Raw genomic sequence first — 17,358 nt, 5'->3', positions numbered from 1 at the left:
GCTGCAGACAGCCCGGGACCGACAGGGGCCGATCCCTGAGGTACTCGCCATCCCCTCTGCCCACCGTGCCCCAGGCCTCTCCTCCCGGCCCGGGCCCCCCGAGCCGCCAGACTCTCACACGAGGGGTCCTTGGCGCCGGGCATTGCTGCCTCACCCGCTGGCTCCGTCTGTGGTATCCTGCTGCCCTCAGATCGTGCCGAGGGGACCCTTCCCTCGCTGTCAGCCTCCCACACACCGCAGCCCCCCCGCCCCCTGCTCCTGCCGGTTTCCCAGCAGCGCAGTCCCTCCGGGCATCCAGGTCCCCTCGTCCCTCTGGCAGTGCCAGGCCTGGAAGGAAAGAGGCGCTTGTTTCACACCAGGAACAACACCCTTCCTTCCTCTCTCCGTACACCTCTAGGGATTGTAAAGCTGCTCCACCTGGCTGCTACGTGCAAGCTGTTGCGGGCTTTCTCCCTACCACCCTTCAGAGCCAGGAGTGCAGTACTCTCCTCCCTTGCTCTTAGCCTCTCCAGGACAGAGATCGCTTCTGGCAAGTAACCCAACAGCCTCCCTCCATGCCCAGACCCAGGAGAGCTCCCACAGCTATCTGAAACTCCCGAGTTTTCCCAAGTTATGTTGTTTCTCTAATGCTGTCGCTATGTCTTCCTTTTAGACATAAAAGCCAAGAAAGAAGAAAACAGGACAGCAGCAGCAGAGGGACCTTCATGTTCTTTATCTGAGCCTCATCTTGTGTAAAAGATTTCGTGTCCTTCTGAGACCTCAAAACACTCAACTCATCAGTGTTCAACCAAATGCATGGCAACAGGGGACCCAGCTGTGCTCCAAGTACCATCTCAGGATGTGAAGCAAAGAAACAAGCCCTTGGTGACAGGCATGGCAACTCCACAGAAGCCAACAACAGCGTTAGATGCCATGAAGATTTTAGATCCACGCGGGTTAAAACCTCAGAGCGTGGAGGTGGAGAGAATCATAAATGTCTTGGATGAGACAATCGCCAAGGTGGAGATGAGCAGCCTGATCCCACGTGTCACTGACTCTCTGGATATGTTTGCTGATATGCTGGGACCTGACACCACAGCCAGCCTGATGCAGCACCAAAAGCTTTCAAATGAAATGGAGCAGCTGCTTGCCAGCTCTGAAGGAGAGGCCGCTGTGACAGCCGAGGAACGACGGCGCCGTCTCTGCTCGCTACAGCAACGCCTCAGATGCTCTGTGAGAAACGTCCTGAGGCTCTCACTGGCCAACCCTTCACTTTGCCAGCTTCTGAAACATGAAGCTCAGGCAAGAGAGTCGCCAGACAAAGTGTTTAGCAAAGCATTTGAGCAGTTCAGGAAGCTCATGCTGGAGAGACTCCTGGCTGTGGGAGACAAAGAAAAGGTTCCATTCGTGGCAGACATCTCCCTCCAGGTGAAGGAGAACACAGAAGCAATTGCAGCTTTACAGGCAGAGCTGGCAGCAGCACTCCAGACTCGAGAGGAGGAGGTATGATATTGTTGGAATGTGTTTGCCAACAAAGTGTTACTGAAGGAAAGCTTCAGTAAGCCAAGCAGTGATCCCTTTCTTGCAGTTCCTGAAGAGGAAGCTCCAGAAGTGATTTCTATACCAGACTCTAAATTTAACCCCACTGTTTAGGTGTAAGGTGGAATGAAAAATGCTCGTTGCAGGCTTGCTTTTCTGTTTTAAAGTTGCATTGGGCAGGTTTTGAACCTGTTCTCACCAGCCAACTTGAATGGCACAAGTCACTGAGGTTAAAAAGTTGCTGCAGGACAGGCACAAATTGCTGCAGTAGTGTTTTGGCAGTTGCAGTGCCAGCTGCCAGCGTGGCACTTCGGGGGATGCCTCTGAAACGATGAAATGTCGTTTCAGGGGGAGACTGCTCTGATCAAAACCCATTCTTAATATCTGCTCTGCCTTCACTCTTGCTTAAACCCAACATTTCTGTGACTTCCACCTCTGGGATACCTTCAGAGTGTTTGTGATTCATGTGTGATACCCCAAACCTTTCCTTTTTTCCATGCAGAGAGCTGAGGTGCAGCTGGAGGAGTGGGCATTGCCCGGGCCTGCGCCATGGGCTGTGCCAGCACCCGAGCCCCTGAGCACCTGACAAGCAATCCTTTGTTTTATAGGCATGCTTTTTTCTCTCATTCCTGCAAGAGGGGTGGGAGGGGAAGGCTTTGTCACGTTCTCACTGCACTGGATGGTGCTACTGGAGACCAGGGCCTGTTTTCCCCATTCCCTCTACTCTTTGGAGGTGTGTGAATCCAATGAGATTTTGATGTGCAGCTTGGCAGCTCAGGCAGGATGTCATGAATACATCTTTTTCACTGGTGCCAGCTGAGAGTTTATTCTCACCCTGTCACTCTGAGCCTAATCCAAGCCTCAAGGGGGCCACAGGGCTTGCTCCAGTGGCTCTACTTTTGGCCGTTCCTCAGGGGTGTCTTGGCATGGTTTGTTCATTCTCTACCTTTATTAACAGGTTCCCAGAGGAGCACTGGAGGAAAGTTTTCAAAGCACCTTGTGTAAATGTAGCTGTTCCCTCAGCCAGCAGCAGCAGGTCCCTGGTGCTACCAGATCAGCAGGGTGTCTTCTTGGATCTCGTCCACCTTTGCACAGGTGCCTCACTTCTGTATGCCTCACTGGCATTCTCAATGGCTTTTCTTCTTCTTGATTTCTGGGTCTAGGTTCCCAAGAAGGACAATGTGATTGAAGGCCTCAAAAGGAGCATGCAAGAGGACAGCAAGGCTGCCATCCAGCACATCAAGCAGGAAGGTGAAAACCAGGAGAACAAGGAGCTGCAAGCCTCCCATGCCAGGTGTGCCAGCCTCCATCAGGAGACTGAGCAGCTGAGAGCACAACTCGATGCACTTAGAGTGGAGCATCAAGCATCAAGGCTGGCTCTCAGGAAGGTAAATGGGAGAAGAGCTTTAATAAATACCTTTTGTAGTGCTGTCAGGTCTGACTGCTGGCTGCTGCAAGTCATTACTCTGCTCCTGCTAGTTCCTGGCAGGATGCACATGCTGTTTGTCAGAGTGTACCTGCTCTGTCCTCATGCTCTGCTGATTCCAGCAGAAAGCAACCCTGCAGCGACAGGTCCTCCTCCTGCCTGACGACTGAAGCTCTGCAAACACCTTTATACAGTGCTGTGACACTGCATGCTGGAGAGCTTCTGGTCTAGTCAGAGTGCAGAGCAGCGAGGCTACAGCAAAATCTCCAAGGCATAGGTTAAGAAACAACGGATCTGCTGTAGGCTGAGCAGAATACATATTGGCTTTATATGAAGCCATGTTTTAGAGTTGCTTGTGGCTGAGTGCAGCTGATCATGGGAGCTCAGCAGTTCCTACTCTGTCTGGCACTTTGCTGAAGACATGAGCCAAGGAGTTGGGTTGAGATGAATGAGGGGGAAATGTGATTTATCACAGTGCTGAGCAGAAAGTAGGAGGAAACAGGAGCAACAGGCAGGCTCAGGCCATTGCATCAGCAGCTCTGCCCTGCTCAGAAGAAACATGGTGGTCACACTGAGAATCTAGAACTGGACAAAGTGCATTTTCTCCCCTGATTTTACTGTTACTGGATATTTACTTCAAACAAGCACTGGCCTGTCACAGGCAGGACAGCACATGCTGGAAATGGGGATCTTTCAAAGCAAAGTGGCACTGATGGGGCTGGGCACTGATGAAACTTCAAATGCAAGTTAGAGCTGCAGTACAAAACCCCAAATCTACTCATTTAAATCTCCTTTAATGGAATGGCTGTGTCAGGCAGTTTCTTCTGAAGCTGCAGGCTACTGCAGTATCTGTTGATGAGTTGCTCAGCTCATTCTGGTACCCAGGCAGAGAGATTTACTGACCACAGAGGTCTCTTTTCTCCCTCCTTAGCATGTGTCCTATCGCTGCCTGGCCCAAGATTGTGCTTGTGGTCTAGCTAGTTGAGGTCTGACTTCATGATGGCCTGGGAGCCCTTGGGGCATCCTGGGTGGGAGCCCTTGGGGCATCCTGGGTCAATGTCATCCTGGAAGTCGTGTGGCACTTGTGATGGCTGCTAGCTGATCTTTCTCTTTATGCTTCCACAGAGCACAGGTACAGCAGCTTGCTGTAAGCTCCCTGGTTACAGCAGCATAGCCACTGCTAAACTGTTTTACAACTAGAAATACCTTTTTAAAAGACACCATCTTTGGAGTACTCCCTGTCCCACTTCCATGGTTAGCAGTTCTCTGTTGCTTCAATTTTAGGGTGCTTGCCCCAGATTGTCGATGACTTGCCACATTCCAACTGACATATTCATTTCCTACTGTTCAATGAACCCTTCAGATGGGTTTCAATCCCCCAGCTCCATGCTTTAAGGCCCTTTTGGCTTCAGAGAATGTCCCATGAGAATCCTCAAACCGGGGCAAACAAAATATGTGGCAACTGAAAGAGGCTTACCACAAGGAGGAGGTGTTACACTCAACTGTAGGGATGCTGGGGCTCTAAGCTAACCCAGTTTCTGACTCAGGCCACTCTTCAGCAGGCTTCAGGTGTCTGCAAGTAACCTGTCTTGTCCTGTGTTTCAGATGGACTACAGAGCTAAGATGAGGATTGTGAACTGGATCCAGAACTATGACACAGACATGGAAGAAAAACAGGTAACCCCTTTGAAAGTGTTTGGCTTACAATGAGGTGTTAGGTTCAGGCAGATTCCTGTCCAAATGGACACGTGGCTTTTACACAGAAGGCTGTAGAAGGCAGACACACATCCCACTGCTGCTTCCCCTAGACCTGCCAGCTCTGCCTGCCTCCCTCAAAGGCATAAGGAAAGGCACAAACTGCTGCTGAGCCTGGCAGTGCAGTAACACTGTGAAAACTACCTGTCCTTGGCCTTTTCCAGGCTGACATGATTCAACTCCTCTCATGCTCCCAGCAGTGCACAGCATTTTAACTGGGCTTCAGTGCCTCTCATCTACATGGCTTCTTGGCACAGCTGTTGGCTCTGTCTCAGCACTACCCAACCCACAGCAACAGGTCTCCTTGCACACAGCATCTGCAGGAGGGGCTCTGACCTGCATGTGTGCTCCCTGGGCAGAGTTCCCAGCTGAGGGTGGCTGCAGTTTACAACACAGGGAGAAGGATGAGAGTATTTTTTCAGGGCAGGATGAAGATACTGGGGTCTGGCTTCTCATGAAATTCCATGAGTTTCAGTAAGGGCAAGTGCTGGGTCCTGCCCTTGGGCCACAACAACCCCCAGCAGTGCTTGGGGAGGAGTGGTTGTCAGGCAGAGAGACCCGGGAGTGCTGGTTGAACACGAGGCAGCAGCGTGCCCAGGTGGGCAAGAAGGCCAAGGGCACCCTGGCCTGGATCAGGAACAGTGTTGTCAGCAGGAGCAGGGAGCTGATCATTGCCCTGCTTTGGTGAGGCTGCACCTCCAATACAGCGTCCAGGTGTGGGCCCCTCTCTACAAGAAGGACACTGAGGTGCTGGAGAGGTTCCTGAGGCTACTGCCAAGCTAGGAAAGGATTTGGAGCACGTCTCAGCTGAGGAAGGGCTGAGGGATCTGGGGCTGTTGAGCCTGGAGAAAAGAAGGCTCAGGGGAGACCTTCTCACTCAGTGATGGCCAGTGATAGGACAAGGGGCAATGGGCACAAGCTGGAACAGAAGAGGGTCCAAAGAAATACAAGGAAGAATTTCTTACCTGTTGAGGTGAGGGAGCCCTGGCAGGGGCTGCCCAGATGGGCTGCGGAGGCTTCTTCTCTGGAGACATTCCAACCCAGCTGGATGAGTCCCTCTGTGCCCTGCTCTAGGTGGTGCTGCTCTGGCAGGGGGGTTGCACTGGATGGGCTTTGGAGGTCAGCCCTTGAGATTCTGTGATTTTGTGAACTACAAAGCTGCAGCGAGGTGGGGGTCGGTCTGTTCTGCCCAGTGACAGGCAACAGAACCAGAGAAAATGGCCTCAAGTGTCACCAGGGGAGGTTCAGGCTGGATGTGAGGAGGAATTTCTTTGCTGCCAGGGCTGTCAGGCATTGGAAGGGGCTGCCCAGGGAGCTGCTGGAGTCACTGTTCCTGGAGGGGTTTCAGAGCTGGGTGGGTGATGCACTGAGGGCAATGGGCTGGTGGGTGATGGGGCTGGGACAGAGGCTGCACTCCATGGGCTTAAAGGGCTCTGCCAGCTGAAACCATTCTATGACTCTCTGATTGTATCATTCTATGGTTCCCTGTGTCCTGGGCACATGCTCCTTTTTGAGTCCCTCTGCAAAGGCTCAGTTCACCTCCCAGTGGTGGTTCTGCTTGGATTTGGTTTAAGAACCCTTTCCTAGGAATTAGAGGGAGCAGCTGCTGAACGCCTCAGAGTCGCTGTACCTGCTGTCTGCTGTCTTGCTAGGCTGAGTATGAGGCAGTTGATGCTGCTTTTGCTGAGGAGAGGGCCCAGCTGTCCCTGCTGACAGAGAAACAGGCTCTGCTTCTGCCAGAGTATTCCCAGATTGAGGAGGAGCTGGCCACCATGACCCTCGCTGCCACCCGCATCCAGGCCTTTTGGAGAGGCTACTTGGTCCGGTCTCTCTTCAAGTCAAAAGGGAAGAAGAAGACGGAGAAGAAGAAGGAGAAGAAGGAGAAGAAGAAGAAGGAGAAGAAGGAGAAGAAGAAGGGCAAGGTCAAGAAGGCCAAGAAATAAAGCACCAAATCTGTTCTCTCTCGTCCTGGCAAAACTGCTGGGACTGAGAGCTGCTCCAGAGGAAACCGTTTCAGGGAGTATTTGCATTAAGGCCTCAGGGCTGGGGCTGCCTCTCACAGTTGTACATTGAAGCACTGAAGATGTGTCTCGTCATTTTAGGTTTGTCTTTGCTACCTTTACAAGGAGGAAGATGTCTCTTGATGAAGACAGTGGGCCAGGAGTGCAGGTTCCTGGCTTGTTCCTTGGCTTTAGTCTCCCTGCTTGAGTGTCAGGGCCTAATTCTGTTCTTATTGAAGGTGCAATAAAATAATTTCTGAGGCCAGGATGAGGCTCTTCCTCTGACCTGGGGCTGTTCAGTCTGGAGGGGACTGAGGGGGGATCTCATTGATATTGACAAATATCTCAGTGGTGGGTGTCAGGAGGTTGGGGCAGCACTTTCTTACTGTATGCAGTGCCAGGACAAGGGGTGACGGGATGAAGCTGGAACACAAACAGTTCCATTGAAACGTAAGGAAAAACCCACCTGGAGGAGTTCTTGTGTGACCTGAACTGGGTGGGACCTGCTCTGGCAGGGGGTTGGACTGGATGAGCTCTAAAGGTCCCTTCCAGCCCACACCATTCAGTGATTCTGTGATTCTATGTGCAGGTGATGGGCAGGAGTAATGGGATCAGCGGGGATCAGAGCAGATTAGAGAGATGAGGGAAAGGTGATCCCTGGGGTGGGGAGGGTGGGAGTGTGAGGGGAACGTGGCTGCAGGGCAGCATCTGCCACAGGTCCCCGTGGGGCTTTGCTGGGGTCCCTGTGAAGGGGATCCTCCTCAGACATGACCCAGCACATAAACCCCAGGGGCTGGTTGGTGGAGGGAGGTGCAGGTCAGGGGGACAGAGCCTTTCCTCCTGGCTGGCTGGCAGCACCAAGGGCTGTTGTGTGAGTCCTTCCCCCTGTTCCAGCACTGCTGTCCCTGTGCTCGCCCCTCTGCCCACATGCACCGTGTAGTGATCGCATCAGTTTGCCATCTCTGCTTGCTGGTTTGCATTCTTCTTTGTTTCAATCAACAAGGCCAAGTGCTGGGTCCTGCCCTTGGGCCACAACAACCCCCAGCAGCTACAGGCTTGGGGAGGAGTGGCTGCCAGGCAGAGAGAGACCCGGGAGTGCTGGTTGAACACGAGGCAGCAGCGTGCCCAGGTGGGCAAGAAGGCCAAGGGCACCCTGGCCTGGATCAGGAACAGTGTTGTCAGCAGGAGCAGGGAGCTGATCATTGCCCTGCTTTGGTGAGGCTGCACCTCCAATACAGCGTCCAGGTCTGGGCCCCTCTCTACAAGAAGGACACTGAGGTGCTGGAGAGGTTCCTGAGGCTACTGCCAAGCTAGGAAAGGATTTGGAGCACGTCTCAGCTGAGGAAGGGCTGAGGGATCTGGGGCTGTTGAGACTGGAGAAAAGAAGGCTCAGGGGAAACCTTCTCACTCTCTACAGCTACCTGAAAGGAAGCTGCAGCGAGGTGGGGGTCGGTCTGTTCTGCCCAGTGACAGGCAACAGAACCAGAGGAAATGGCCTCAAGTGTCACCAGGGGCGGTTCAGGCTGGATGTGAGGAGGAATTTCTTTGCTGCCAGGGCTGTCAGGCATTGGAAGGGGCTGCTCAGGGAGGTGCTGGAGTCACCGTCCCTGGAGGGGTTTCAGAGCCCGGTGGGTGATGCACTGAGGGCAATGGGCTGCTGGATGATGGGGCTGGGACAGAGGCTGCACTCCATGGGCTGAAAGGGCTCTGCCAGCTGGAATGAGTCCATGGTTCAGTGATTTCAGGGGTCATTCTGTTCCTCGTGCAGTGCTACCAGGGTGTTTGTTCCCAGCTTTCAAAGGGGTGGCTTAGAGAATGGCCCAGCCACGGCAGGCTGCAGGCTTGCTCCGGCTGCAGCTCCGGGGTCCGGCCCGTGGCCGGGCTGCACAACCCCCGCCGCTGTGCAGCGCTTCCTGCCCCGCTCGGTTTGTCCTCTGCCGCCTGCCCGGGAGGGGCCGGGGCCGCGAAATGGCGGCGGGGGTTCAAATGGCGGGGCCGCCGTGCCGTTCCCGCCCCGCCGCCAGGGGGCGCCCGCGCCGCGCCGCCGCCTCACGTGCCGCTGCCCGCCCCCGTCACGTGGCCCGGGCCGCCCCCGCGCGGCGACGGGCGGAGCGGGCCCCGGCCGCGGCGCCGCGCCTATGGGGAAGGCGGCCGCGCTCTGCGGCGGCGGCACCCGCGGGCTGGTTTCCCTGCTCGGCGCCGTCCCCTGCTTGGCCTGCCAGGAGTTGCCGGCCATGAGCGCCGAGCCGGGGGGCCGGGGCGGCGGGGGACCGGCGGGGGGGCCGCCCGCCGCCCCGGGTTCCGATACCTACAAGGGCTGGCTGTTCAAATGGACCAACTACCTGAAGGGTTACCAGCGCCGCTGGTTCGTGCTCAGCAACGGGCTCCTCAGCTACTACAGGTACCGGAGACGGGGAGGCGGGAGGGGAACGGGCCGGTACCGGCTGCCGCGCCGGGTGCGGGGCTCCGCGGCCTCGTCTGCTCCGTGCCCCGGCTGCTCCGTGCCCCGGCTGCCCCGCTCTGCCCGATCTGCCCCAGTCTGCCCTGATCTGCCCCGGCTGCCCGATCTTTCCCGATCCGCCCCGGCTGCTCCCTGCCCCGGCTGCCCGCTCTTCCCCGCTCTTCCCCCCTCTTCCCCCCTCTTTCCCCCTCTTTCCCGCCCTGCCCCCCTCTGCCCCCTCTGCCCCGGCTGCCCGGTGCCATCCCCGTTGCCGCCAGCCCCGGGCCCGTGTGTTGGGTGTCGGGAGCGCCCCGCGGGGTCTGCGCCTTGGCAGAAGGAACATGTTGTCGCTGTGCTGAGTTGGAAGTTATGTTTTTTCCTTTTCTTTGTACTTTTTCCCCCCCTCTTTTCCTTTAAGACTGGGGTTTTGCTCCTCCGGGCCCGGCGCGGTGCTGCGGGCATCAGCTGCCCGGTGCATGTCCCGTCCCTCCGCCTGCTGCGGCAGCTGTAGCTGCCACAACTCCCCTGGCAGCCCACATCACAACCCTTCGAACAACCCCACTCCCTTCTCCCCTACAAGGGATCGTACTTTGGTAACCTGCTTTTTGTCTCTGCCGTGCCGGGCAGGAGCCTGTGTGTGGATGTCTTTGGGGTAACGGCGTGTGGAATGGCGAGTGCTGCAGTGGCCGTGTCCGAGGGGAGAGGATGGATGGGCTGGGAGGCTGTGCCTGGGAGGCAGCTGAAGCAGGAGACTGGGTTGTGAGAGGAAGGGAGTTAAAGCACTTAACCGTGACTCCAGAGTCTTGCCTGTCTGTCTCTGCTGTCGAGACACTTGTTAGTCCCTTCAGACTAACAGTCTGAAGTCCCTTCAGCAGGAGACTTGGTACCTAACAGCTGGAGAGAGACGTTTTACAAGGGCATGTGGTGAATGTGGTGATAGGACAAGAGGCAATGGCTTCAAACGGCAAGACATTGGATTTAGGTGAGGTGTTGGGAAGAAGTTGTCCCCTGTGAGAGTGGTGAGGCCCTGGGACAGGCTGCCCAAAGAGGTTGTGGGTGCCCCTTCCCTGGAAGTGTCCAAGGTCAGGTTGGATGGGGCTTGAAGCAGCCTGATCTAGGAGTAGGTGTCACTGCCCAGGATAGAGGGGCTGGAACTAAATGGTCTTTAAGGTCCCTTGCAACCCAAACCAGTCCATGATTGTAATGTGATGCTTTTTTTACAGATGGGGTTTTGGGACCAGTGAGGGGGATATCTGACCCAGGGACCAAAGATGGAGATTTGACCCAAAGGGATGTTGTCTTAGTAGGATCTTTTGTGTTTCTGGCATCAGTTCAGTGGTAAAAATATCAATGTATGGGTGTTGTAGGATCTTGGTGTTTCCATCCCTTAGGAAGGATCACGTTTCAAGTGCTCTGGCACCTTCAGTGTTGTGCAGTACATCTTGGCTGTACTTGAGAAATGATCTGGGATTTTGAAGATGGTTACAGCTTTATCAAATAATACATCTTAAACTACCAAACCCTTTGAGTGGGGACTTCTCTGTAAGGGCTGTTTCCCCCCCCCCCCCCCCCCGATACCAAATTCATCTTCTGATTTGCTGTCTGCTACAGCTGCTGTCACAGCCTGAAGCAGATCCCTGGATTGCAGCTCCAGCTCAGGTCCTCCAGAGAGCTCTGGAACCTGTGTGCTGGGGTTGCACTGCAGCAGGTAGCAGGTTGGATGTTAAATGGTGTGTTTTATCTGCAGGGAGTTGTTTAAAAAACCCCCCCAACTGAAGCCAAAGAGAATGCTCTGTGACAAACACTCCCATGAGAATATAGTTACCTCTCAGAGCTCAGCTGATTTACTTGTAATCCTTTCTGGTACACATGTGCTCTTCACCTGTAGTCCAGCTCTGGACCAGCAGAGCTTTGCTGCTTGAAAAGGTTGTTGTAGTTTAATGCTCCACTTCTAACCATGTCAGGATATGTTTTTCCTGTGCTGGTGCCAAGTCTGTCATGAGCAAACAAGTGTTTTTCTTCAGCAGTTATTTTAGATTCAGAACAACTGGGTTTATTTTAAGAGAATTTGATATGTTTTACAACAAACTAAAACATACAAGGCAGCTGTTGTGAGTGGCATGCCATGAAGGAGTTGGAACTGCCTTGGCTTTGTGGAGCTTTCAGCCAGTGCAGACCTGCAGCAGCTGCTTGGGAAAAGGGATGCTGAAGGTTTCTTGTGCCTTCTTTTCATCATTGAGCTTGATGAGAATGGAGTATATTTGGTTGAGTCAGGAGTACAAAAATACAATATAGAGCACACAGTAAATTGTGCTGGAAAAAAGCCTCCATAGAATCATAGAATGGTTTCAGCTCGAAGAGCCCTTTAAGCCCATGGAGTGCAGCCTCTGTCCCAGCCCCATCACCCACCAGCCCATTGCCCTCAGTGCATCACCCACCGGGCTCTGAGACCCCTCCAGGGACGGTGACTCCAGCAGCTCCCTGGGCAGCCCCTTCCAATGCCTGACAGCCCTGGCAGCAAAGACATTCCTCCTCACATCCAGCCTGAACCTCCCCTGGTGACACTTGAGGCCATTTCCTCTGGTTCTGTTGCCTGTCACTGGGGGGAACAGACCGACCCCCACCTCGCTGCAGCTTCCTTTCAGGTAGCTGTAGAGAGTGAGAAGGTTTCCCCTGAGCCTTCTTTTCTCCAGGATACTTTGCAAAACCAACTCTCCTAAATAGTGGCTGTGCCGACCCATTGAGAGTCAGCTCAAGCTGCTGAGTGCCCCTGTGAGACCATCTGTGGTAAATGGGCATTTTTGATGTTAATGTGACTCGTAGCTGACAGGAGCAGGGAAGCTCCAGGTGTAAGGTTCTGCCTTTTCAGTGACCTTTTGTGTGTGAACAGACTGCTGGGCAACCTGTGGACTGCTGCTTGTGAGTTTAAGAAGTAACTTCTATAAACTTCTCTTGCTATCCTGTGAGCCTTACTGTGTCTGACTTTCTGCTGGGTCTCTGTGCTCAGCCCAGCTTTGAAGGTGCGTGCCAGGAGTTTGTGCCCTTGCTGCGAAAGGCTTTGCAGGTTAAATCGTGTTCTCCTTGTGCGTGTTCGTTTGAAGCTTTTCGTTTCACTTGAATTTTGTGCCTCTTGCTGTTTAGCTCACTTTAAAAAAAACCACCCCAGCCTGTCAGGTTGCTTGGTGGTGAATCCTGGTAGGTTGGTTTTTGTTTGCAGAGCTGAGCTCTCAGTCTCGCGTGGCCCCCGGGGAGCTGCCGTGGCAGCAGCGTACGGGTGGGCACGGTGCCACGCGGCAGGAGCTGCTCGCTGGGGCTGTCTTGGGCAGCCAGGTGCAATGCCTGTTGGTTTCACAGCAATGGCTTGCTGAATTAAAGCTTCTAATTAGAGTACTCTTTCCAAAGGGAGTATTTAAAAGCCTCTTGTATCTTTGGTAAGTCTATGAAGACATCAAGTCTTGCTGGCAGCAAAGCTTCCCTGCAGGCTTCTGCTACATGTTCCCTGCTCTGAACCTGCAGAAAATGGTAACAGCTAAGTGATCACAGAATCACAGAGTCTCAAGGGTTGGAAAGGACCTTGAAAGATCATCATCACCCAGTGCAACCCCCCTGCCAGAGCAGCAGCACCTAGAGTAGGGCACACAGGAACTCATCTGGCTGGGTCTGAATGTCTCCAGAGAAGGAGAAAGTGATCCTTGAAGATTTCCTCTGCAGTGCCCTCCTCTGGTGTGAGGCGTGTGGATTGAGGGACTTCCAGGAGTCACACAGCAAGACAGCTGGACCATTGAATTGCCCTTGCTTATCCCTGTTGACTTGACAGAGTGTTCTGTCCGCAGCACAAAGGTGATGTCTGTGTTGGAAGGCAGCTTAAGCATAACACAACTAGTCTAATTGATTTGCTTATGATCAAAACTTTCTTTCTAAACTGCTCTGGCAGGCTGCCACTTACAGATTTGTCATTGTCTGTAATTAGCATGTCTGTACAGGAGAATCTAATCACCTTGAACAGATAAGTATTTTCAAGGAGGTTAGAGAGGATCTTTAGGTAAGTGTTAATTCATCAAACATCGTCATTGACTCTTGTGATTGATGCTCCAGAGTGTTGCCTTCCCCATGCAGCTTTCTCATATTTCAAAGAGCTCAAGTTGCATGTTGTCTCCCCTCTGGGTTTGGTTTGTAGCCCGTTATTCACGGGTCAGGTGTCTGCAGAGCCTTCAGTGGTACTTTCTGTGGTCACGTCGTCATTAAATCAGTGCTAAATAGAGGAGGTTAAACAGAATGCTGTCTGTGATTTGATCGTTATTGTGAAAAGAAGGGCTTCTCACCAGAAGGTCCCCTTGCTGAGTCTGCTTCTAGAGGAATGGTCAGTGCCTGGGGCAGTTCAGCTGCCCTGGCTGCTAAGTTGGAGGGCATGGGCAGCTCCATTCCCTGGAGAAGCTGGGTTTCCCAGAGCAGCATTCTTCACTAGCTGTGTTTATCCTGCAGTTCACCTTTGGTTAGCATTGTGAGAACTTGAGTACAGCACAAAGGGTTTCCACCCCCCCTACTTCTTGTACTGAAACTCCAGCTGAAAGCTGATGTACAGGAAGGAGCTTAAAAACTGCTGCTGCTACTAGAGATGTGAAGGAGTTGAGGACTTCCAGAGGAGACCTCTGCGAGCCTCCCATCCAGTGCCCACTCAATGTGGGGCCACCCCATGAAGTTGTGCAGGACCCTGAGCTGCTGAGCTTTGAATGTCTCTGAGGTATGAGAATATACAGCCTCTCCTGGCCCCTCTCCTACTGTTGGGCTGCCTTTGGGGCAAAATAAAATGAGGAGAGAGATATAAACTCTCCTAGAGTGACTTTTATGACAGATTGTCCCTCCACAGACATAAAAGGAGCCAGATGTTCCTGTCTGCCATCCTGAGGGCGTTGGAGCAGGCAGGTTTCAAGGGCAGCCCTGTAGCTTCATGGTGACTTTCAGCTTCTTGTTTCTAAACAGCGTTGTAATAATCCGTGTTCCCACTCATCTTGTTTTCACACGATACTCGCGTTATCCATATGGTGCTGTGCTGGTGATGGTTGCTCATCCTTTGCCTGTTTTTGAGGGAGCTCCTCTCTTCTGTGCTTTGTAACTGAGGACTCAGTGCTTGCACAGCTCCCTTGGGGCACGTCATGGCAGAGCTGCACTCCAGGGCTGCTGTGAGGGGAGATGAGCCGTGCTCTTCGGGCTGCTTCTTGCAGGCTTGATTGCTCTGCTCCCAGTTTAGTGCTGCAGTGGGGGAGTTGGGCTCCCTTCACTCCAAACAGCAACTGCTGCTGTCACTGCAGGAGAGGATGAGATGCAGAACTTAGGCCTTAAGGGTGTTTTCATCATGGCCTGATTATTAGTGCTGGATGAGGATTTTTATCTGTTCCTTTGCTTGCAGTGTCCTGCCTGGTTCTGTTTGCTGGCTGCAAGCAGCCAACAGGAGCTATGAGCTACCTTGGTGCTTTATTTCTACCTATATAATCTTAAGTAGTTTGTAGTGGAAGTCACTGTTTTGTCTTGTGCAGAACTGCAGTTGAGAGAGGAGCAGTGCATTGTGGCTGTGTGCAGAGTGAGCACAGCTGCATTGCTGCCTCAAGGTTGACTGCACAGTCAGCTCTCAGTGTCACTCACACTGCAGTTTTAGCTCCTGGAGCCATTTGCAGGTATGAAGCATATTTATGGGCTCAGCTGCTCGGATACTGGTGGGAGAGTAAGATGCTTGTCACTCCTTTCTGGTCTCAGTTGTTCAGGAGTCACACGTGTCTGGAGTCACACGTAGGTGTAGTCCTGCCTTTGCTGTAGCCTTCCTCCCTTGTCCTCTGTGAGGGCAGGGGAAGGTCACTGCTCCAGTCCTGCCTTTCTCCTGCATGTTGCTGTTTGCTGCTGCTCAGCTCTGCCTTTTGCAGCTGAGGACCTGTGTGGGCTGGCAGCTGCTTTGTGAAGCAGTGGCTTTGCTCAATTCCCTGTTGTCAGAGACAGTGTTCTTTGGTACATGCTGCTGGGCACGCTCCAGGAGCCGTGAGGCTGTCTCAGGTCCGTGTGTGCAGAGGTGACTGGCATAACCTGCCTTTTGGCTGGAGCTCTTATGCCTGTCTTTTTCCAGAGTAATGTGTATTCAGCTCTGACTTGTTCCAATTACAGGTTTAAATTTGTGCTTGCATGGTCTGTCATCCTCTCTACCAACAGTGAGTCACTGGTGAAGGAGCTGATCTTTCTTCTCAGAAGTCATGTGAGAAACTTGCTGCATTTTCCCTCACAATATCCCTTTTAACCTACCTGATTTCCTCCTGACAAGGAGTTCTCAATCAGTGCATGGACAGCATTTGGGGCACTGAAACTCGCATCTGAACGACTTGGACTTGCGTTATCTGTAGGTTGATTCTTCATGTTGCACTCAGACTGTTGAGCTGCTTTTCTGTGTTGTTTTGCCCATGCACACACATTGCATTGTAGTCCAGTAGTTGTAGGTAGCTGAAGTGTGCAGTGATGTGATGCTTCTTGTAGGTCTCTTCAGATCCAGTGATGATGGGCAGCAGCTCAGGTCGTCACCCTGAAGTCTGACTTGTCCCAGCCTGCTGTCTTGGAGATTTCTCCCCAAAGTAGGATAGTGCTTCAAAAACCAAGTGAGCTGAAGGTGTTAAATCTCCCTTCAGATCCTCCTTAGGCTGTTCAGTTATTTGAATCCTTCCTGTGGCACCTTGGCAGGGATCACTTTACATTTGACATCAGCCTCTGTTTGGTTTCCTTCCAAAAAGCTTGTTTAAAAATTAATTACTCCATATTTCTCTGTCTGATGACTGCAGGCTGGGTGGATGGAGTGATAGAGCTGGGGGATAACAAAGCTGGGGGTGTGTGTTGCTGTTGGCTCAGGGGCCTGTGTGCCAGGATGCCAGCGCTGAACCGTCAGCCCACATACAGATCGACTCCTGAATCCAACATGCAAATGGAAAGCGTGGCACCACAGGCCAGTGGCACCATTCAGTTGTCCCAGCTGTCACTGGGATTAAAGCAGAACAAGCCTCCCCCTTGGTCCCCTTCCAGATGCTTGTATGATTGGCTTCACCTTTGCAGGCAGGGGCTCCTGGGAGTGATGTTCTGAAAGGAGTCTCGTTTCTCAGGCGGCCTCCTGCTGTCACCAGTGATGCTGCTGCTAACAGTGTGACTCCAAAGAAACACAAGGAAAACCTTCTTCATTGTGAGCACTGGCAGGGGCTGCCCAGATGGGCTGTGGAGTCTCCTTCTCTGGAGACATTCAGCCCCAGCTGGATGAGTTCCTGTGTGCCCTGCTCTGCTGCTCTGGCAGGGGGTTTGCACTGGATGAGCTTTGCAGGTCCCTTCCAGCCCTTGAGATTCTGTGGCTCTGCAGCACTGCTGGTGGTGTTGGCTGTCTGCAAAGCTGTGCTGTGCAGCTCCCAGTGCTCACATGGGCACTGCTGACATTTTTGCAGTGTCAGCAGGATTGGCTGCCTTGTGTGCATGTGTTAGGAGGGAGTTGCTGCATGTGTTTGCCCTGAGCCCAGTGCTCCTTCCTTTCAAACCATTTTGGGCTGAACTATATTTCTGTCAACTTCCTTGGGTTTGATTGTTTTTTTCAATCTTTAAGTCTTGAAGGCTATTTCTGCTGTGAAATACCAGCTGGGTAGATGTGTGTCCCTGTGGTGACTCAGAGAGGTCCTTCATTCCCTAAAAATAGTCTGAATTCTCCAACCCTTCCTAGATGAAGAGAGCTGTCTGGGCATGTGTAGCAGTTTAAAGCAGCTTCTGCAAAGCATGAGGAGATAAATATGGTGAAGTGGGAGTCTCTGCCTTTCTCTTTTCCTTCTTTAATGCAAAGCAGTAATTCTTACTGTTATTAATAGCTAGAGCAGGTTTCTACTAAGTGCTTTATAAGAAACAGGGCAGGAAAATGTCCTTCATGCCTCCTGCTTGCATATTAGTGCTATATGCATAGCAGCTTTACTTCAGGCTTGTTGACTGGTGTGGATAGCTGAACACTGCAGCTGCCTGGTCTTTTAAACAGCAAACTGTGGGTTATTTTCTGTGGCATTACTGTCAGATGTGACAACAGGGTCACAGCAGTAACTGTGGATGGGCAGCAAGGTTCCTTTGGGGAGACACTTGACCTCCTGGTGCCAGGGCATGTGTTCAGGTTACTTGCTGGGCTTCTTCAGGGATGCCCCCTGCAGCATTGGGTAACGTTGGGCTGTAAG

General features: G+C 52.9%; 2 protein-coding genes across 4 annotated transcripts in view; both read left to right on the top strand.

The window, feature by feature from the left end:
* The first annotated feature begins 690 nt into the window (after positions 1-690).
* LOC104560036 (dynein regulatory complex protein 10) lies at positions 691-6,642 on the top strand. Its single transcript, XM_062010324.1, has 4 exons — positions 691-1,482; positions 2,682-2,906; positions 4,550-4,621; positions 6,352-6,642. Exons 1-4 carry the CDS (start codon positions 796-798, stop codon positions 6,640-6,642), a joined length of 1,275 nt encoding a protein of 424 aa, XP_061866308.1. The 5' UTR covers positions 691-795.
* Positions 6,643-8,820: 2,178 nt separating this feature from the next.
* The window catches only part of OSBP2 (oxysterol binding protein 2), a 129,593-nt gene continuing 121,055 nt past the window's right edge, over positions 8,821-17,358 (top strand). For 2 of the 3 annotated variants that reach the window (XM_062009936.1, XM_062009935.1), the window contains exon 1: positions 8,821-9,100. In XM_062009936.1, coding sequence (XP_061865920.1) covers positions 8,838-9,100 — 263 coding nt within the window. In that variant the 5' untranslated portion in view covers positions 8,821-8,837. The remainder of the gene's footprint in view (positions 9,101-17,358) is intronic. The other variant, XM_062009937.1, reaches the window with a different exon arrangement.

The sequence above is a fragment of the Colius striatus genome, chromosome 17 (genome assembly GCF_028858725.1).
Source record: "Colius striatus isolate bColStr4 chromosome 17, bColStr4.1.hap1, whole genome shotgun sequence".
NCBI classification, from domain to species: Eukaryota; Metazoa; Chordata; class Aves; order Coliiformes; family Coliidae; genus Colius; species Colius striatus.
The sequence above is the reverse complement of the archived record's forward strand: the minus strand, read 5'-3'. Positions and strand labels throughout refer to the sequence as shown.

Bases quoted from the DNA above. Each gene is read 5' to 3' on its own strand.
- LOC104560036 (XM_062010324.1), top strand. From the start codon at position 796: ATGGCAACAGGGGACCCAGCTGTGCTCCAAGTACCATCTCAGGATGTG. The intron at 1,483-2,681 runs GTATGATATTGT...TTCTGGGTCTAG, and splicing joins TCCAGACTCGAGAGGAGGAG to GTTCCCAAGAAGGACAATGT. The intron at 4,622-6,351 runs GTAACCCCTTTG...CTGTCTTGCTAG, and splicing joins CAGACATGGAAGAAAAACAG to GCTGAGTATGAGGCAGTTGA.